This window comes from Echeneis naucrates, chromosome 16 (assembly GCF_900963305.1).
Source record: "Echeneis naucrates chromosome 16, fEcheNa1.1, whole genome shotgun sequence".
In the NCBI taxonomy this organism is placed as follows: Eukaryota; Metazoa; Chordata; class Actinopteri; order Carangiformes; family Echeneidae; genus Echeneis; species Echeneis naucrates.
The window spans coordinates 17,520,417-17,542,811 of NC_042526.1; the positions used below are offsets into that span (position 1 = coordinate 17,520,417).

General features: G+C 43.4%; 1 protein-coding gene across 1 annotated transcript; it reads left to right on the plus strand.

Annotated features, from left to right (window-relative positions):
• Positions 1-258: 258 nt before the first annotated feature.
• nuak1b (NUAK family, SNF1-like kinase, 1b) lies at positions 259-18,958 on the plus strand. The gene is made up of 7 exons (XM_029523021.1): positions 259-1,590; positions 6,427-6,547; positions 10,579-10,730; positions 11,854-11,919; positions 12,049-12,168; positions 13,775-13,907; positions 14,411-18,958. Exons 1-7 carry the CDS (start codon positions 1,291-1,293, stop codon positions 15,502-15,504), a joined length of 1,986 nt encoding a protein of 661 aa, XP_029378881.1. The 5' UTR covers positions 259-1,290; the 3' UTR covers positions 15,505-18,958.
• The last annotated feature ends 3,437 nt before the right edge of the window (positions 18,959-22,395 follow it).

Consider the following 22,395-nt stretch of genomic DNA (forward strand, 5'->3'; position numbering starts at 1 on the left):
AACGACCTGCTTCTCTCTATTTTCTCTATTTGACTAGCCATTGTGTGGTGCTGAGATGGATTGTCCCTGCACATCTATATCAGTAGATCTGTTTGATCTACTTTGTCTCATGCCACACAATGGGTGGGTGAGACATTGAAGCATGGATGTGGGGGGGCACCTCATGCGCACATGACTCCTGGCTACGCCCCTGATCGGCGGCACAGTCATATCAGAGATGTGAGAGGGGAGGGGAAGCACAGAGAGGGAAAGGAGGAAGACAGAAGACAGGGGAGGAGGTGGAGGAGGAGGAGGTCTGCGCAAACTCCGCCTCTGGTCTCCGATCCTCTCGCATTCCTTATTCACAGCCTCTCACGTTGAGGACAGGGAGAGAAAAAAGGGGAGAAACGAGAAGAACGGAGAAGAAGAAGGCGAAGACACAGAAGAAGGGGAGCTGCAAAACGACCATGGCAATACCCAAAACGTCTCAGCTCGAGATAGTGTCGGATCACAGCGCACCTCAACCCCCGTCGACCGCGGCACGGAGCATGCAGGCGCACAATAGACAGAGCCCAGATGAATGAGGGGCGACACCTGGTCCGCGGACAAAATGAGGGTCATCTTCATCCAAAACGCCGGTTTCGTCGCAGCTTTCTCGCCCCGTAGATGTGAGTCGGTGATGTCGGCAGCGTTTAGGATGAAAGATAACTTGAACGAGCCAGAAATAAACCCAGCTAGATCATGCCAGCCAACCGAGGAGTGAGATCAGACCAATTCATTTAGACACGCTCTTCTTTTTTTTAATCGGACTACAGCTTGTGCACGTATTATAGCCAGTATATCGTTATTATTTTCCAAAAAAAAAAAAAAAAAAATCGAGATCCTATCCAGCCTCCGACATGCAACCGGCTGTCGAAGTCTGAGTAGATATTTTAAAACAATATTGGCACTAGAATGATTTTTTTAATCCAGTGATATTGGACTATAACAGGTTATTATAAACCGATGATTTTAGATTTTTCTGTGCGTAATCTGTTAGTAGATTGATTATTTATCGATAATAACATGAATAGGTAGGAGGAGAAATTCTGTTCGCTTTGATCAAAGCCAACTGATCAACCGAGACAATCTGGAAACGTTAGTTTCCACATGTTATAATATGACTAGCAAGCCTCGCGTTATTCCGTGTAATTTATTTATTTATTATTACTATTATTAGGCCTATAAGTATTATAGTATCAATTTTTTGTTAGTAGGTATAGTGTGAAATATTTAACAGCGGGAGGGTTGTTAAAACGCCTCCCTAGAGAGATGGAAACTGCTTATTTATCGCCCCATCGCGGGGCAACCTGCCCCGAGGCCCCGAGGGGCCAAACCTCAGCTGGCGGACCAGCGGAGGGTCACCTGTCCCGGCCCCCTCCCTCTCCACCACTACTTGCCGGCAGCTCGGCCGAGGAGATCCCGGCAAGCAGTGATGGACGAAGAAACTCGGGCGTGAAGAAACACCACCACAAGCATAACCTGAAACACCGCTACGAGCTGCTGGAGACGCTGGGAAGAGGCACCTACGGCAAAGTCAAGAAGGCCATTGAGCGGCACTCCGGCAGAGAGGTGAGCCGCCTTCGAGACGCCCTGTTGCGGCTGTCAGTGTCTTGTCTGTTGCGATGCTATGATGCTTCCCATACACATGCATAGCTTGTGCAGCCGCTGCAAACAGCAGAGAAGTGCACATATCCTTCCCCAGCTGGGAATCCCCCCCATACACACACACAGACACACACCCGCTGCGCTCAAAAAGGCCCCTGGGGCCCGGGAGCGGTGGCTGCACACGGCCGGTCCTAAGCAGGGCCACACGACCGGATGCTGCAGAATAAATCCGGCTACTGACTGACTGATGCCACTTCATTGACCCCAGTGAGCGTCATGAAAACCACCACAGGCTACCACTATTCCCTGTGCACATGTTCAGCTCAGTAGATTTAGTTTACTTATAGCGTTAGTCTTCCAGTTTGTCCTTTCGCTTTTGTTTGGTTTTTGTTTGTTTAGGTCAGACCACCGCTTTCTGTTTCTTTATGAACAGTTATGAAATGTTCTTAGCTGACTGGACCACAGTAAATCCCCCTTCCCACCTAAGACTACTGATATGTCTTTGCAGATCTGTTCAAAAATATTTCCATGTGTGGCAAAATTTGACCCCTTGTGTCCACCCTGGCAGGACAGGAGGAACTTTCCAATTGGCAGAGACTGCCAGGGGAAACTCAGTATAGGTCAACAACAATCCCTTCTGGAAAATGCATGCTTGCTAGGGTGGGGGAGACTATAAGCCCTATGATGTTGTTTACTCTCCCAGCCAGCCCCGCATAGTACCTTGTCCCTTCTTAACTATGTTTCTTTGTTTATGATTGCCATGGCAGCAAGTGTAATATGAAGTAGCTTACTTTCACTAGCACAGTGAAATTGCACAATTTGTACATGCTGGACGAGTCAAAGTGTCTTCTTTTCACATGAGAGGGATACTGTTTCCCTCAGCTCAAATTGTTGACTCTAGATGATCCTTTGGAGAATTTTAAGGGGTTTGTCACATGATAATATTTCTAAAAGCATGCAATAAAGAACACCATGCGAAGACTTTAAAAGGGATCTCACATCCAAATACCCAAAATATGAAGACAGCAATACCTGTTCATTGGTCTGCACATAGTGGCCTGCTATATACCATTTCCTGCACATAACTCCTCCAAATCTAGCAGTCAGAATTAGACTAAGAGGTTATCAAAGCATAGGATTTCCCCAGATCATTGTGATTCATGTGGGAGTTTGTATATCTTTGGGAAGTCCTTGGAGAGCCATCACCTCAGCACATGGAGTACCAGCAATGTATGACTGCTGGCCACTTCGCAGACCACTTCGCAGACCACGTGTGTCTGGCATTGCTAGAGTTTACTTGACCCCTGACCCAGAAGAAGTCCCAGGTGTCCATAGGGTAGATACAGCAGTGTGGTGGTTAGGATGTTATGCAATCACCATGACTCTCTATACTGATTACCGGTTTGTTCCACAAGCCAAACAAGTAGAACAGAAATAGCTTGGTGAGGACACAGGCCGGCGAAGTTGTGTGTGTGTGTGTGTATTGTGAGACGGTGGGCACATGTGGAATAAACCAAGAGCACTTAAAGAAGATTGATTAGATGTACACACACACAGATTCAGTGTGTCAAAGAAAGTGGAACAGAGTGACTGTCAGCCTTAATCTCCAAGGCTGTAAATTGTACTGCCCAGTGGAGACACAACATTATAAGTTGAAGAGCAATTGATCATAGAGATCATAGTCCTGACTAGTGTTTGTTCATGCTTCCAGAAGATGTGTTTAATGTTGGTGTACTTGTGAAAGATGGAAGGAGATACAGTGTGCCTTAATGTATTATTTGCTATCTATATAACTGAAGTAAAAAGGTTGTGGTGACAGCCAGGTCTAAAATGGGCAGTGACACATGAAAGGCCATCCACAGCAGGAAATGAGATTGGAGGGGAAGGTTAATATCCTGTGCGGGGGATCCATCACAGACATGGGTGGGTGGACAGCAAAGAGACACAGGGAAGCCCACCATCATAAAAAGAGAGGGGTGCCTTTAGTTGAAGGGGTTACAGAGTGATATTAACACAAGCTTAAAGCACCAGATTACATCATTCCTCAATAATGGATTCTCTGGAAAGGTAGGCGAGAGGCAAAAACACTGACATTCCTCAGCTATATGTGGTGCAGTTGAAGAGACGTTTTCCTTCCTGGCTGTGACTGAGAATGTAGTTCCCGGGAAAGGTTCTAATTTTGCTGTAGCTCTTACTCAGCCATCACAGTCAACACAAGAGATGATCATGATCTTTAGAAAACAGCAGGGATGGGTGAGCTTGTGATGAATACTTCATATATTTTAATGGCCTGAGAAAGTGCAGGAAGATGTCAGGCTTCACTGAAGCGAAACATGGACTTTCACTTCAAACAAGCTCTGTTGTGAACAAGTCGTTGGGGGGGGGTGGGGGGAGTGGCCCCATACCTGGCTGGGGCTAGGGTGGGCAGTCGTGCAGCACCTGTTTACTGTGAGTGACAGTAATAGGGATCCACTTAAGGACAAGTGTAGCTATGTCAGCTGGCAAGTGGCTGATCTGCCGTCCTGTTTTAACGATCCACATAGGGGTGAGGCCAGGGGAACGTGAGGAGATACAGCAGAGATACCTGGCTTTGTCTGAAACCTAATGTGGAAGAGATGGCTCAGTCAGTGAGTTAGTTAGTTTGATACAACAGTCATATAGAAATACAAATAGAAAGTGACTTGCCTTTGCATGTGAGTTCTGTAAGTCATTTCTCAGTTGTAGACTAAATTAACGCAAACCTGAATCCATCTTATGCAGGATAACTCCTGTTCCAGCAAGATAGCAGAATCAACTAAGTTAGTTACATCAGTATTAAATGTTACTGAGTCTAATGATGCATAGGAATTATCAGCATTAAGAGCACAACATGCAGACTTCCAGGCAAGTCATTGTTTATTATGGTATCGTTTCCTTAAATTCTATGTAATCAAGGCATGCTCTGGAAGGGAGCTATTGGTTGGGGTTATTTTTATTGATGTACACGGTAATTAGCTTGGCACTGGCTACTGCCTGTGGTTTTGCTGCATGGAATAAAGATCGGCTACTATGAAAAGACAGCTTAGCTAGGAAAGGACAGAAGTTTAAACTAACAGAATTTGGAGTGAAGATACTCTATACAGGCCAGATCAAAGCGAACCCAGGACTCAATCCAGAATGTTTAGGCTACAATTATGTGCAACACTGTGTGCTCTAGATTGGTTTATTTGGAGAAGGCCACCAACCTTTCATTTCAGGAGTGTATAGGCTAGAGGTTTGAATGCATCCAGTTGTGGTTTACTCTTCCCCTGGTGGCATTTCATTGACAGTGAAAAATTGTCAAATCAAGTGTATTTGTTCAATTTCCCTCCCTGAATTGCTTCATCAATCCTAGCTCTTTCTCCTGATTTTGTCATCAAACTCCCAGCAGGTCAGATTTTCAAGCTGTTACAAAAGTAGGGCATTAGCTGTTGTTAATCAGAAGGACTGAAAATAAGCGAACAGTCAGTGATTTAATGTCCTCTCAAGGACTTTTTGACAGTGGAGGAAGCACAGCTGTGTAGGATAATACTGACATCTGATTTATTGGGGAGCACACTGAGGTCATACACTTCCCTGCCTTCCACCAGAATTCATGAACTTTTAAAATCGCTCTCCCTTCTTCTTCCACTCATGGTTCTCACAGGCTCTGTGGATTGCAGTGTCGATTGGTCATTCAGTTTGCCCACCTCTTTGAAGAGGACTGAAATACCATAACAGCATTTGAATTGATTGCCATGAAATCCTTTAGACCCATCCACCTTGGCCAGAAGTTGCTTCCGCTTTTGTCATGATGATTGTCTCTTCTGTGGTTCTGAACGAAATGGATTTGTAATTGGATTGAAGGATTGCCATAAAACCTAGCAATGACTCCCAGCAGATGAATAATCTTATGTGAATGTCACTAGGCCAAAGTACTGACCGAATACCATCAGTCTCGGGTGTATGCTGTATTAAATGCTAATAAGCAAAAATTATAGTATAGCGACTACGGAAAAAATTATACCTGCCAAGCATGCTGACTTTAGCTCAAAGCAGCTGTGTGCTTGCGTGGCTGCAGAGTCCTGTTGTCTAGCCACAGCTGCACCCAGGTAGATGGTTGCCCGGGAAACCCTAATATGAATTTTCCCTTCTGATCTTTCTTTGAGAGGAAGAGTTAGGGGTTCAGCTCATACGTCCAGCCCAAACACTGACTGGTTAAATGCAGGCTCCTGCCCTGAGAGTACAAAGCAGCCCTCCATTATGGCATCACGTGTCATGGTTGTTTTTCTCTCCTTCCTTTGGCTTCATGCAGAAAGGAGGAGGCTGAGTAAATTACAGCGTGAGACTAAGATGATACCTCTGCTTGCCCGACTCATCCAGCTGTTATGCCAGTGAAGCCTGATGATGAAGTCACAGGTGGCTATACAGGAGTGTATGCATCCTGGGAGGGGGGGGGACTGTAAACAAGGTTGAACCAAGTCCACAGAGTTTATTAGGCAAAGGGATGAAGCAATAGACACAGACATCACATGATGTGTACTCTGCAAGAGCCATGTACACTGATAAGGTATTGTGTAATTATTGTCTTTTAATATTGATTTCAGTTTTTCTTCTGTCATTCATACTTCAAAATTAAAATAATAATTATATTAATCATTCACAAAAACCAGTTTAATTTAAATCAATTGCTATTTGTTTTAAGCTGTTACCTATGATGCACCTAAGCTATCAGTTACTTTGAAGTCTAAAAATTTTTGTTGCTTTAAGTGATCTGATCAAAGTGTCTGTTTCTGGTTCCAGGTGGCTATCAAGTCTATTCGCAAGGAGAAGATCAAGGATGAACAGGACATGGTTCACATTCGCCGCGAGATTGAGATCATGTCGTCCCTCCGCCACCCGCACATCATCTCAATATACGAAGGTGAGGGTCAGTTAATGTCTGTCATTAGACATGCTCAGGTACATACAGACACACACAACAAATCATACACTTTCTTGACTGCAATTTTCAAAAACAATAACACACATGTTGAAAACTCACCCTCACTCAGCTCATTCAGCAGTCATGGCTGAGCTTCAGGATTGTCATGTTATGACATGCAGATGTCATAATAAGACCTGGACTAAAGTTCTGGGATGTTATTCATCTTCCCTGCTCTGTCTGGCCTCCTGAGCCAGTAAAAGTCTGGAAAGCTTTCCTGGTGTGCATGTTTGTGTGTGTGTGGGTGTGTGGGTGTGTGTGTGTGTGTGTGTGTGTGGGTGTGTGTGTCTGTACCCATATGTAAGTTTGTGTGTATAAGAGAGGTGGTATTCTAAGGGGTTGCCTCTCCTACATCTTAGAGGTCTCATCCTGTCTTCTCTGGTCTTGATCTCAGGGCCAGACATCTGCTGATACTTAGAGACAACTGCAGCTGGGAACCAGACTTGTGTGTGTGTGTGTGTGTGTGTGTGTGTATTTGACCATATATGTGTCTGCACAACTTTTATATTTGTGTGGATGTATTTGCCTATGAACACTGCTCCACATGTGTGTATTTGTGGCTATGTGTGTGTGTGTGTGTGTGTGTGTGTGTGTGTGTGTGTGTGTGTGTGTGTGTGTGTGTGTGTGTGTGTGTGTGTGTGTGAGACACTGTGCATGTGCACATTGCAAGAGACACTGGATTGACCTCAGTCACCCAGGTCTGAACCCTGGCTGACTCCCCCCAGTGCTATGCAGAAGGAGGAAAGGCCTTAAGCCCTCCCTGGAGCCACGTCAACATATATCTGCCCCAGGAAGCAACTCTCTAAATATCCAAGCCTTTGAGTCAAGTTAAAAAAGCAGAAGCTTACTATTTTGGATCCACTTTTTTGATGACCTTAACCTCACTGGAAAAAAACTAAGTAGAGAGACTGAACATTTTCAACATATTGCTCACAATTAATCATCATATATAATGTAGTCCCAGACTGTGTGCAGGCAATTCAAGTCCGGACTACAAAGTGCAACAGTGTGAATTGGTTTCATATGATTTGGGACTCGTGACTATATTTATGCCTATGTCAACAAAGCAACAGTTTCAGTGCCCTTTTCAGAATAGCTACCCCAGCACAATGGCAGCCGGTTGTGTGCCCCTGCCCAAACTGGCTTACCCACTGTCCTTTGTTCAGTTTCAAACTGCACAGGTTGTTATCAGCAATGTGTATATGTGACAAACATCGCTATTTGTCATGGGAATGTGCCAGTAGTCAGCTGGCGAGCTCAAGTACAGCTGGATTTTACATGCCTTGTAGGAGAAGGATTGAAACTATGTTCAGTTTTATGAACTCCGCGGCGACTGTATGGTGTTCCTTTGTGCACCGTCCGTACTTTCAAAGCAGCACACTCCACCGACTTACTCCACCAAACTCATTGCTCTCACTCTTTGGTGTTTCTCCTCAATCCCAGTGTTTACTGTTGTGGCCTGGCCTCCACCCAGCCTTACTTTAGCGATATATAGGAAACCCAGAGATTTGTGTATCCGGCAACACCCTCTTCAACAGCCCCTGCCTACTGCTGCTTGTGTGAAGCAAAGCTGAACCAGATGTGTGTGTTAGGATGGATTTTTACCACTCCCTCACATTCTGCATCCATCAGCATGCTGTGCGGGGCATTTAAAAGCGTATTTTTCTCCTTATTCCTCAGGCATAGCTGTGTTCTCAAATGTATCCCTTTTAAATAGAATAGTCAACCATGAGGAATGCTGTAAAAGCACTAATTGATAAATATAAATAGTATGTCCATAGTTGTAGAGACAGGGTTGCCTAGCAGAACTAAGCTTGATCAGACAAAAAGGAATAGTTTAAAATCATTGTGAGAGTTGAATGTGAAGATGTCTTCATAGCACATGTGACACAATCAGCTGTTTAGCTGAACTATATGACTTTCTACAGTCTGATACATAACTCTCTCTAAAACCATAACTTTTATCAATCTTTTCACATAATTCTTGACCAGAAAACACATAAAGTGTGCATCCCAAAATCTTGAAATATTTAGCAGTCAAAAGGGAATTCAGGAGAGCATGTACAGTTAGAACAGACATAAAACTAATCACCCGGCTGTGATTAAAAAGCCACAACTTTTATGATACCCATTACAGTGCATTCTTTAAAAATGACACACACCTAGATGATAAGTTAATGTCTAAAGTTTTGTTGCAATCATAGCTAAGTACAGTCAATTAGGACCAGTACTGGGAAAACATGGCATTACTATAAAAGCATTAAAATACTTCACACCCAAAAACTGCTGTTTTAAATGCTTGCTTGGTTAGTGTCACCATCAATGATGGTCCAATGCTCTTCCGTATTACACTTTGTCATTTTACTCTGCTTCTTGAGCTCTAAGCTTTCAACAGTAGTCTATCATCGGTGCAGGCAAAAGGACAATAGGCGCTAATTAGTCAGTTGTGAGGACCTGACCTGTGAACAAAGCTCAGTGAGTGACAGCGAAGCTTTAGTGGCTGTTGGCGTACCCAACGGGCTGTAACAAATCCAAGTTATGTAAGCTAGGTAATTACTTCAACACCAGGGGCCAAAGGTAAGTGGGAGTGCAAGCTGAGAATTGGCTCTCCAAGCACAACCCCACCACAGATCACTGCGAATGTCACCACAGGTCAGCACTCCATCCACCAATCAGAGGGCCGGATTGGGTCTGCCCTCCCAAGGACTTTGCTTATGTCCCGCCTGTTACTTCCTGAGCAGCCAGACAGTCACAATCAGGGAGTATTACCGTCACTCAGCAACTGTGTGTTTTTGTAGAGGATTATATCTTTAAAAGGGACCCTGGTAAGGGAAGAGGGGGTGAGGAAAGTACTGTGACAAACTATGAAGGTGCTCACTCAAGGGTGGAGAAAGCAGAGGCCCTCACCCCGGTGACCCCACTGTGTGGGAAAATCAACCCACACAATACGGAGCAACGCGGCTGTCTCTGTTGTTGTCATCTCCTCAATTTTCCCTTGGTCTTTCTCTCCCTCCCTCTCTCTCTGCCTGACCATTTTCATTTCCTTCATGCCAAGGTGCTGGGAGAGAAGTAAGTTGCCAAGGTGAAATTATGTACCAGAAGGCTAAATACTGACAAAGAATGATATGTTTGTTGAGCCCCAGTTGGCTAGAAATGCATCACAGTAATACAACTGTAATGACATTGCTTTCCCTCCGGTCATCAGATGTGCACAGAGTCACCATTCAAGTGAAGAGAACAGTGGTAAAGAAAAGGAGAATTTATTTCAATTTAAATGTTAAATACGTTTTTGTGATAATCTTAAAATAAAACAAGGATATTGACTATGGTGAATCATTGATTGCTCATGACTAACATCTTTGCTTTTCTGAGTGATAATGAGATGTTTCCATCATGTTGCCACAATCAGCTGTTGTTATAGCTCACGTGATAGTTGGCCCATCAGCTGGACCCCTCAGATGGACCCTCAATGGCGGATAGGAATGTGGGAGTGTGTTGTGAAATGTGGTGACATGTTGAGAAGTCAAACTGGAAGCATGTGCCTCAACTCCGCATCAGATCCTCGGCAATGCGAAGTCTCGTTCACTTTATCTGGGTTTTCCGTTTTCAGTGGTCTCGCTTGTTCTGGTCCCAGAGGAGTGGGCTTGATTGAGTTAACAACTCCTCCCAGCAATGTTGTGAGGGAGCCAAATACATGAGGTGGGGTTTCAGTGATGTAACCTTGGGAGAAGTGTATAGATGTAATGTGCTTCTCTGGAATTTGCATTCCTTCACCAAAACTGACGCTGGGGTTGGGTGGGGGGGGGGTTATTTTTGCATTCTACATAACAATGTCTGTTTGCGATTTTAAGATGACAGAATGAACCTGAAACGCCTTATCTGTTAGTCCTCCCGTCTTACCTGTTAGAACAGATTTATTTTCTTGAAAGCAGATATTAATGAGCGCCAATTGTTTTCTTATCATTACTCAGTGTTTGAGAACAAGGACAAGATTGTGATCGTGATGGAGTACGCCAGCAAGGGCGAGCTGTATGACTATATCAGCGAGCGTCGGCGCCTGAGTGAGCGAGAGACGCGACACTTCTTCAGACAGATAGTCTCCGCCGTGCACCACTGCCACAAGGTGAGAAAACAGAGAGGAAAAATATGTACACAAATTTTCTGGTCATCTCACGTCCTTCTCTTGCTCTCTCAAGCACATCCAGACTTTGTTTTGCAGGCTTTTTGTAACATTAACCATGCACCTCCACAAGTCAGCCATACAGCCAGTTAATCAGCCGGCCCAACACTGTATGCTTTTCTTGGCGTGCTGGGGTTAAGGAGTCTGTTTCTTAGTAAAGATGAAACACAGGCCCCTTTAATTCAGTATTATGCTCTGATGTGCACCATAGTTCACTAAATAGGCCTTAATTCTGGCCTCATCTGTTGACACGCTAATTGATGCCCTGAGGGACCCCTAAAGCTACCCCCCCAGAGATTTAGCTTCAGCTACACCCAGGTCAACCCTGTTCCACACCTCGCTAACTCCCACCAAAACGCCAAGATCCCGAGGCCTGTTTGGATGGGCTCCCCTCTTGTCATACTCTCCCCAGCTGGAGATAGAGATGATGTCATTCTCCTCAGATAGGAGAGTCCCAGACAGCCATGAATGATGAATCATCACTACCATGCACCAACCTCCCGCCGGGTGGGGTGGTGTGAGTCATTGACACAACAAGCAAGCAACTATTTCTTCATTGTGTCCACCAATCAGAATCATGTGAACAGCTCCCTGCCAGGCAATAACCAATAGAAGATGCCACGAAGAGCGCAAAACCTGGGGGTGGTTGAAGTCACTCCTCCACATCTGAGCTGGGGATCTGTCTGTCTGCATACCACATGTTAACCGAGTTTAAAAAAAAAAACCTCAGGAATTAACATCATAGTTTTTATCTTAATTCAAAGATGTTGCGAGAACATCATTCATACGGGGTGGTAATTATAGGCTCATGTTTATGTGACACATTTGAATTGATTTAAAAAAGAAAATCACAGCAGATGTCATCATAAAGAGCCCAGAAGGGACAAGACCAATTAAAGAGTACTAGACCAACAGACTGCCTTGATTTCCCCCGAGATCCACAAGCTAGCACTGCCAGAGTAAATCATCTGTTAATACAAAGAACTGTTTATTGGATGGATCCATCTCTCATGAATATTACATTGATTGATAGATCAATCATTGCTTTGTTCTTGCTCTGTAACAGAATGGAGTGGTGCACAGGGATCTGAAACTGGAAAATGTGCTACTGGATGAAAACTGTAATATTAAGGTGAGTTTACCCTCTGATCTGTCATGCGGTACCCACTCAACTGTAATACCTTACCTCAAATGAACTTTTTATGAGGGATTTGGAATCACACGGCCAGTGTAAAATTCGCATGTCCCAATGTTTCCACAGATTGCTGACTTCGGGCTGTCAAACCTCTACCACAAGGACAAGCTACTGCAAACCTTCTGTGGCAGCCCGCTCTACGCTTCACCAGAGATTGTCAATGGAAGACCATACCATGGCCCAGAGGTGAGGACCAGTGAGCCAAACAATTACAGTTACTGAAAACCCAGCTGTTTGAATGCAACTTCATTTTCCAAGACATTATATCCTGTTATTTATCTATCATCATCATTATTGTCCTCTCCGTTTGTTAAATTTTGCTGTACCCCTCCAGTATCGCTCACCTTATATAGTTTCCATCAATGTTATTTCACTTGTGATTATCATCCTCACATGGGTTGTACATAAAGGGGTAGGGAGGCTTTATTTTCCTGTTTCTTTGATGGGATTACTATTAGTTTCCAGTGAAAGGAGGTCTCTCTTGAAGCTCCACAGGGGTCAGCTCAGATACTGTCCTCACCCCCTCCCACAGCCTCCCACAATGTCTGGACCCCTTTGAAGTGAAGAACTGGAGGATGGTCTTTGCTCACTTTACTTTTAGCTTAATGGGATAGGAATGAACTCTTCAGCCTCAAAAGCATCTCATGGTCAAAATCACATAGTTCTGGTGAAGAAAAGAGTGAAAATGTCTTCCAAAAAGCCACTTATCCAGCAGCTTCAGGGGCATTTTGAAGGGTGTTGTCTCTAACATTGCATCAGCTCTATAAAACAAAGGAACAGAGACAGAGAAAAAAGTTTCAATTTTAGATATTCAAGTCCAACCATTTAATTTAGTGTAATTCACTATAATTTACTTGAGAGTGCTAAAAACTACAGCAGTCCGATTGCAATCAAAATTACAGAACCCCAGTTGGGGTGAGGCCACAAATTACAGCAAACACACGGGACACAAAAAAAGAACACAATAGTGCATGCCCTATCTCACCCTCGAAAACAGACAAGTGACAATACAAGAGTGAGACATTCTTGATGTGGGTTGCTGACCTCTACAGGAAGTATACCAGTTCCTAAACCATTCCTATCTGATTTCCTCTTCCTAGAGTATGTCTGAAAGCTTCAGCTAGAGCTGTCTGAAACACATTCCTTAAGACATCACATCTGCCCCAACCACAGGCGACACAGACACGCGCATTGCATTTCTCACTCTGTCGCACTTACTTACTCACATAAAAACACTGAGACAGGTCATCTGCTGATCGATGAAAGGCAGCGTATCTCCTGTAAATCTTTAGGGGATCAGGGTATCTCAGCTTTGCAATCTCTGCTGGACTCATTACACCCGTCCACTCCCACCACTCTCTCCTGTGGCTCCGCACCTCCTCATGCCCCAGACACAAAGTGTTATGTAACTGCTTACTTAGAAAGCCACATTGGAGGTTGGGGGAGGGGGAGGGGGGGTTATCTTTGTGGAAACAGTCTGTTACCCTTTAGAGAGCTGGTACTTTTCATCTGTCTCTTAAACAGAGACATTGCTGTGTGATGTCAGTCGGAAAAGGGGATTGAAAAGCTTATTAATGTCAAAGTAAAATTAAAAACATTACTCAAAGGGCTGTTTCACGGATTGCAACGCAAATCAAACCAGGACAGAGAATACTGAATTTTCATAACACCAGATCTTTGTATAGGTATGTTGCTGCCTGCAGTGTGAACACATGATGAAGCAGGCAGACAGGTTGTGTTGTGTCTGTGACCCTATAAACCAGGTTTATGACCAGGCTTTTGTTTTCCCCAGGTGGACAGCTGGGCTTTGGGGGTCCTGTTGTATACCTTGGTCTATGGGACCATGCCATTCGATGGGGGAGACCACAAAAACCTAATTCGGCAGATTAGCAATGGAGAGTACAAAGAACCCACTCAGTCCTCAGGTACTGCAGGAACCTTTTTCCTCTGTGTATTGTCATGCAGGGAAGACACTCTTTCCGAGTAAATTCCTGAGTTTCTTTGGTCTTATTGAAATATATGAATGGAATATCAGGCCAGACTGCACTGACTGTGAACACATTGAAGAACCTGCATAATCCATTATGTAATTAAACTCAATGTCTCATGAGATAAAAACCTATTTCTTATAATAACCCATAAAAAATGTATGATAAATCACTATATGTAATAAAAGCTGTGTTAAAGAAGGTGGAAATGCAATATAATTGTCCTTTTCTTCCAAGTATCATACATTTACTAGTGTCCCAAAGAAATTTGAATTCAAAGACTGTCAGGAAGTGTCAGAAATGCACACCGTCTCACTGCTCGTGGCTCAACACACAGTGCACTCTTATCAACCAGATGATTGACATTAACATTTTGATGTCAATGTCAAGTGTTTAGTATGAGACAGTTCACAGATTGACTTTGTTCTGTTTCATGCTAGATGCCCGTGGGCTGATTCGCTGGATGCTGATGGTGAACCCTGAGCGGCGGGCCACAGTGGAAGATATAGCCAATCACTGGTGGGTAAACTGGGGCTGGAAGAACAGTGTGTGTGACTGCGAGACCCAACGTGACCATGGGGGGTCGCCCATGCTGGCCCGTTTCATCGACTGGCAGAACCGCACTGAGCCACGTGGTTCTGGAGCCAAAGCTGCAGCAATGCCCCAGCTGCTGCGCCAGAGGCCCAAGAAGTCCAAGAAGGAAAACGTGGAGGCAGGACAAACCAACTGTGGAGCAGAGGACAAGCCAGGTCTGAAGAGACCAAAGGGGATCCTGAAGACCAGGGTTACTGAGGAGCAGCAGTCTGCCAGTCTTGAAGAAGGGGAGTTGGGCAAGGCAGTGTTGCCTCAACAAGCTGAAGGAGGAGAGGAGGCCTCAAGTCCAGATCGAGAGGAGGAGGAGCCAACTCTGGGAGGAGGCTCGCCAGCTAAGATGGTGCCCTCTCTGCCCAAGAAAGGCATCTTGAAGAACAACCAACAGCGAGAATCAGGGTACTACTCATCTCCAGAGCGTAGTGAGTCCTCTGAGCTTTTAGGGGGTGCCAGTATGTCTGTACTAGCCACCTCCCCACCCAAGAGAGTCATGGGGAGAAAAGGTATCTTGAAGCGAAACGGCAAGTACTCCACCTACAGCGGTCCTCCCTCAACAGCAGCAGTGGCTGGAGCTCTTGGTGAGCCTCCTCCGTCGACGGATTCTGGTCTGTCCCGCAGTCAGAGTCGGCCGTCCAGTATCGTAGGGGAGGACAGCTCCGTTCTGTCTCTGTCGCCCAGCTCCCTTAGTGGGGGTGAGTGGCATCCCTCCACCCCCCACCTCCGCCCAAACATCAGGGCATGTGTGTCAGCTGAAAACCTTCTACAGCTCGCCAACTTCAAGGGCTTCCAGGCCGCCCCGCCACTACAGGGACCCAAGTTCAGCCGTGGCCCAAAAATCAAAGATTCCCCAGGGGACAATGGCAGCTTCTCCTTGCTGGGGGACCTGGAGGACATGACTCAGGTGTATCAGCAAGCCCTGGACATCAGCAGCAATCTCACCTAACAGATGAGTGGTGGCGAGAGAAAAGCAGAGGGAATAAACCCAACTGTGTGTGTTAGTGTGTGTGTGTGTGTGTGTGTGTGTGTGTTAGTGTGTGTGTGTGTGTGTGTGTACAGGTGGTATTAACGATCAGTGTATTACTGGGAAACACCTTTTTGGAAATTGTGGCTTTTAAAATAGGACTGAAATCTTTAATGGAAGTGACATACACACACACACACACACACACACACACATTCACATAAAGATGCCCACACCTAGGTGCACTTCTCTGACCAGAGGAAATTCAGCAATGGTTTTGTGAACAGGAGAGAGAAGGAGCTGGCTCAAGAGAATGCCACCCACTCTGCTTTCGTGGCCCGCCCATAGACTTTGCTGTGTTCAACATGTTTACATATTCAGCAAGAAGGCAAGTTAGAATCACAAACGCAGCAACCACACACTGGTTGGCTCTCTTCATGCACCACCCATTTTGAGTTTGAGTTTACAAAAGCACCTTAAAACTCACACAGAGCACATGCCTTTGTGATCTTTACTTCCTTTAGAAAAGAAACAAACCAGGGTCTTGTTCCAAATATAACTGACATTGCTGATTATTTATTAATATTTTTTGTAGCTTTTACTCGTTGTTGCAAAACTGGTGGGCGCTGGCTGTTACTGGAAGAGTCCAAAGCTCCCTCTCCAACTCTTTGTGTGGAACTGACATATATAATTAAGTTACTCAATGATGAGAAACCTATATATACTCAGCATATATAATTATGTCTGCACATGTAGAACATGCAGGCAACTATACCTTCATAAAAGCGTCTGTCCTATATATGCATATGATACTAGGGAATATGTAGGAAGTGCCTTTTTTGATTCATAATAAAAATTATGTATGTCATTTCCTTAAAGTGGAGGGAAAAAGCCAGGCCAACCTGTCACCAGTTGTATTTTTTGTTTTTGTTTTTTTATTTTAACAATGTTGTTTGTGAATGTGGAGAGACCCAGGGCCTCCAGCACACAGCTGACTAGCCTTACTTATTTTGGGGGTTCAAAGGTCAGTCTGAGGCAGGCAAGATCAAAGAGCCTCACCCCCCCCCCTTCACCCATCCCTTCCACATGTATAATCACACACAGATATGCCAACATCTACAGGCAGCCGCACTGAAAAACTCCTCCGTGTTCTTTGTCAGTGTTTAAGCCCATAGTTTGGTTTGTCAGCAGTTTCGGTGACTTGGTTGAGCTCAGAATTGCTGGCAGTTCCAAAGGTCTGGAGGGACTCACCTAGTGGACATTTAGTGAAGGGAGATGGCGCAGACACCATGTCACAGTCCTGGAATGTGCCAGGCTCCTTTAACCTTGTTGTTTCACATTTTACAGGTCTCTCTGACATAATAGTCTCTTTATCTACTTTTTTTTTTTTTTAACCAAAGACAAGTGAGTTGTTTTCTGTTGTCAGGTTGGTTAATATTTTACCTAAAGCTCTTCAAAAGAGCAAAGTAAGGTGGTTTGTTCTAGCCTGCTGATGAGGCAGCACATTCCTCAGACGGCGACTGGAGACGTGTTGGTGCTAGAGATCTCTATCAACACCAGCCTGACTCAGCACAGGTGGGATCTGCGGTCCGTGCTGAGCCCTCCAGCTGTGTATTCTAGTCCATTATTTCAACCAAGCACAATTAGCCAGCTATTGTTTTCATTTGTGAGTAGGAGAGCAGCAGCGCATAGAGATTTATAGCTAGAGGGAAAAGAAGAGTGTGAAAGAGTGATGCACAGAGCGGTGCCGAGCTTAGAGAGGACTTCCCTGGAAAACACAGGAAGGTCATGGAGTTAGATTTATTTTTTTGGAAGGAATTGTAAAGTAGATTAGTGAAAGTCAAGAAAGTGAGTAGAAAGAGTAGATGGAAAGTTTTTGTTTTCTACCAAAGATGTGATGAAGCTTTGACATGATTCAGGGGAATGGATAGGTCAGGGTCGAACAAGAGCCCCTCAGATTTTTCTTTGGCGTGTGAATCCCCAATGGTGAATGAAATCATCTCCACATTGACTTTAACTCATGTCTGTTTTGTTTTGTTTTGTTTGTTTGTTTGTTTTTTTTTTATTCAGATGCTGTTTATACAGCTTGAGGATCAGTGTGTGGCTTGTGTGTTTGGCATGGCCTTAAAGAGTGCATAACACTTTTCAACAGCAGCAAAAATTGTAAGGAAAAGGTGACTGACATCATCCAAAATATCAAATGATGTGGATGGAAAACCATGCAGTAAGTGACCCCGAGGAAAAAGATCACATGTTGAATGTTTTCAGTGGTCTGCTCGTGTGAAGGAAAGGTCCTGGGTATTGAGTCAAACAAAAGACCCACTGCCTATTATATTGCATTTTACTGCCTTTTGTATTGCATTTTATTGTCAACTGGATTTACAGTGAGAAAATTATACTATGTTAGTATTTTGTTTTATTATGCTTCTGTTTTTGATTTTCCAAAATATAAGAAACTTTATATTGCTTTATGTTATGGCAGAAAATACTTCCTTCCTCAAAGTATTAAAATTTCTCTTCAAAAATAGACAGTGATCTGAAATTGGTGTATTCTCAACCCCCAACGCTTTTTTTGTTGTCCTCCTGTCGGTCACAGAGGTCCAATGACAACCAGCAAAAGGTTGTTAAAATACTAACTGGAATAGGGAAAAATGCAAATATATTATCAACTGACCCTGTGAAAATATGATTTCAACCAAAGTATGGGAGATCGAAGAGTCCCAAAAATGCTAGAATAGCAATAAGAGGAAAAGGAAATAAAGCAATGGAAAGAATCTGATGATGAAACTTCTAACTCTGCCAAACTGGAAATAACTGTTGCATATCTGTTCGTTAGTTAGCAGAAAGTCTAATCATAGGAAAACTTGACTGGATATTGTTATGACAATAATAATAAATTAGTATTATTATGTTATTTAAGTATTATTTTTGTTATGGCTCATTACTATGGTTGGCTTTTGTGCCACAGTTTTTTAGGTTTATTTTTTTTTCTTTTTTTTTTTTGGTCTGTTGGCGATCCTGGACTGCCAAGGTGGATTAAGTTGTGTGCCTTTGGTATCTTTAAGATTTTTTTTTTGTTTTTTTTTTTTTTTTGATAATGAAAAGTTATTATCAATTTGTTTTTATACTTGTATTTATTGGTGATCAAGCCATTTAATTTGTTGTCAGAGTGCTCCGAATTCATGGTTTGGCCTTCTTTGGACAGTGTGTTGTGTTCAGAATGTAACACACACCAAAAGCGTCATGCATGTTCATTCAAAATAAGAGTGGTATCATCTCATTGTGAAGGTAGTCCTCAAGTGTGCATTTTTAAAAGTAACAAATCAATAGGAGTTCCTCAAATCTTGTACAATGTCTTAATTCATCCATTTGGGTGTATTTCTACTCAACACAATGCCTCTGTAGTACTGTATCAACTCAAATAAATGGATCTTGAAAGTTGCATGTGTTTGTTTTTGTGTTTTGAATCGTCTTTTTTTGTAGAGCTTTAAGGTTATTAAAGTCAAGTCATTAAATATAGATATGAATGAATGTTTTGTGGATGATCACTCTCAAAGCGTATGACATAGCAAACACTCCATGTTAAACAGAAAATAGACCATGAGGTCAAGTGCTTAATCCACTTCTCTTCTTGTTGTAGGACAAGTGTCCAACTATAATTAGAAATATGTCCTGATTTTATTTCCTTTTTTAAAGATGCGTGACCTAAAAACCTATATAGACAAGGACCTATATGGGAGGACGTCAGCAACACTGATCCACATTGCAGAGCTGTCCTGTTTCCATTCTTAACTCTTATAAAATCGGTGAACTTGGGGAAAAGGTTTGGGTGGCAATTCAACACTACAAGGGCACTGGTCATTTTGACTCAGTTTGATAGGGATTTTAGGGAAGACTTTAAAATGGCCCAGCCAGTTTGTCCAAAATAGTTAGCAATGAGCGAGTTCCAGTCTCCGGCATTGGAAAAAGCCAAAGATTCACACAAAGTTTCCACACTGCCTCAGCTGCTGTAAAATTAAATTAACTCATTGAATGTTAAACTGATACTCCACCCAGTTTCTATTTTTTAAGCATTAAAACGCCATTCCCTGCAGCTCAGAGAGGTGGCTTTAAAATAGCATTGTTCCTCACTGTGGTTGAATTCATGTTGGTTAACAATGAATTCCAATAGTAACCAGTTTTTACAGTGGAAACACAAATCAAAACACCCATAGAAAGATTTCCAATTACTTCTGCAGAGTAGTCCACTTCTCCATTGTCCATTTGGTGTGCTTGGCATTTTCCAAGCAGATCCTTTTCCTGGATAAAGGTGGCCACAGCCACAACTTGTTTTCTATTCTGCACATACAGTCCTGCCAAGCTCATCAGTGGTCACACACACTGGTTAGTATGCACTAAAGACTCTCACCTCCTGCTCTTCCGTTGGTCAGGAGTGTTTTGTTTATTTTCTGTGTGACATCACACTGAAGCACAGGACATATGGGCAATCCAGGCAAACCAGATAAATTCAGGTGACACATCCAGGAAGACTTAAGTCCAAAAGTGCTAAATGTATGTATACTAAAGTAAATACCAATTTGTGAACTTGACTAAGTCTCACATGTGAGGACTTATATTGAATAAAACAGCTCAAACAAACTGAGTTCGTGGAGGAGCTGCAGGGAGAATTATAACATAGGAGTGAAGTAATTTCTTTTACTTGCATTGTCAACAGCTTGACATTGGTTTCATTTGATTTAGATTAGAGGATAAACACAGACAGAAAATGAACCAACGTGTTTAACATGACCACTTGACAACATTCTCGCTCTTCGGTCCCTTTCCTCCTCTCTCTGTTTTCCTCTGCGGTGTTTGGGAACCTTTCAACATGACAAATGTCAACTATGTGACCGTGGCATTGTGGAAATTGTGACCCACCATGAAAACAACTCACGACTGGAGGCCATTGTACCAAAGTGAATTCAACTGACCTCAGTTTCTCAGATAGGGATAAAAGTACAAGCATATTTGAGTGTAAAGAACACAAGAGCTTTCATACTGAAAAGAAAAGGACCTGTGTTCATGCTGAGATGTTCTTGAACATAGGCAGACAAAGTTTTTCTGAGTATAAGTTCAGCGGTTGATGGACAGCCAGTTGCAATAAGGGAAACTACGGCACTGGTCGATACCAATCAAGAGTGGCCAGCCAGTAGGATAATTCTGAACCCTGAGAGGATAACACATGCCAAAACCAACAGGTAAGTACTGGCTCACCTGACTAAAGCAGCAAAAAGAGCTAATATAAAACAAATCATTGTGGCAGTTATGCGACCAAAGTGTTGATATAGGATAGTGTTGATGCATACTATTGTTTTTTTGGACCAAACACACCAGCTGGTAATTATTAAAAAATGTAGATGGGAACAGGTCTACCCCATATCTCTGGCGAAAAGCAATTTTTTCTTTTGTCACTGAAAAACTGACAGAGTCAAACAAACAGTGGCAGACGACACAGAGCAGGGAACACAGTTCACAGTCTGGCTCAAAGAAGAAACAAGAGTGTCTGTTTTTAGGACTTGGAGAGTCAATTGATTGTCGAGGGGGAACATTGCTGCTGCTGCTGCTGCTGCTGCTGGCGGGTTAATTTGCTCCACATTTTGCAAGGGGGGGTGGGTGGGTGGCTGGAAGCTCTGCAGTCTTTCGGGGCTTTGGTACTGATGAGTAGGACAGCACCAACAACTGGTGCTGGCCAGACATAGGCTGCAGGTCTTTGAAGAAGACAGCATCAAATACTTCGACAATATGGTGCAGACTGGGATTTAAGTTTCTTCAATCACACACTGAAACTCTTATCCCAAGTCTAAAAGTGACTTTTGTAAGCTGGTCTGAGCTATGAAAATAGCATTTAAACGTTGTATTTATAAATCCCTCCCACATCAATATTGGTTTCTATAACACAGACAGCAAACTATAGAAAATGACTCAGTCATCGACTGAAGTCTGTATTTCTTTTGGGACGTTTGCTCAAGAGAAGCATGATATTTATTTTAATACAAATTCCAGTTGTCTAAGTCAAAGGCTACATAATATTACAAGCAGAAGACAAACAAAAGAGCAATTACACAAGAATTGAGACTGTTAAAGTAATTAATTGTCAGTCATACAGCTGGTTCTGCAGAGAAAAAAATTAAAACCTCTTTTTTTTTTTTTTTTTTTTTTAATGGCTAAACCCCTGACACTGATATGATCTGCCTTTCAAGTCTGTCTTCAATGTATGTCTTCAGAACAATTTCTGTTTCACTTTTTGACCTTTAAATAAAGTCCAGCTGCTAGACCCTCTGAACTGTTTTCTTCTTTACCCTCCTCCCTCCATCTGCAGAAGGTGAGACTGTTTGGCCCTGGAGGTGGAGGGTGTGGGTTTACTGATGGAGGCGACGTACCCAACAACACATTCAGAATGCCAAACCTCCGCAGACCCCTCCCCGAAATGCCCCATCCGCTCCTTTATCGTGACCCCCAACTCAATGCCTTGCAGATATGGAAGTCTGCATAATGTTGGAGGATATAAGCTTTTCTCTTTTTTAGCCTGAAGCGCAGACTTGAAAAAGGGGGTCTCTCCCTTTGCAGCCCGTTTGAGCTGCATTGGATAAAAGCCGTCACACGCAGAGGCAATTGGGACATGAAAGTTGAAGAATTTACATGTGCTTCAAATCAGTTTACAACTCATTTTGTCTCCAGAAAAAAAAAATGCCTTCATATGAAGAAAGTAGGGGGATATTCTGCAAATTGAGCAAAAAGCAGCAGAGGATTTGGCAAAGTTTAGTGCTGCCTTGGCGCGTTTGGCTGCAGTTGCAGGCAGGATGTTCCACTGTGAAGGTTTAGGGTGGCTGTTGT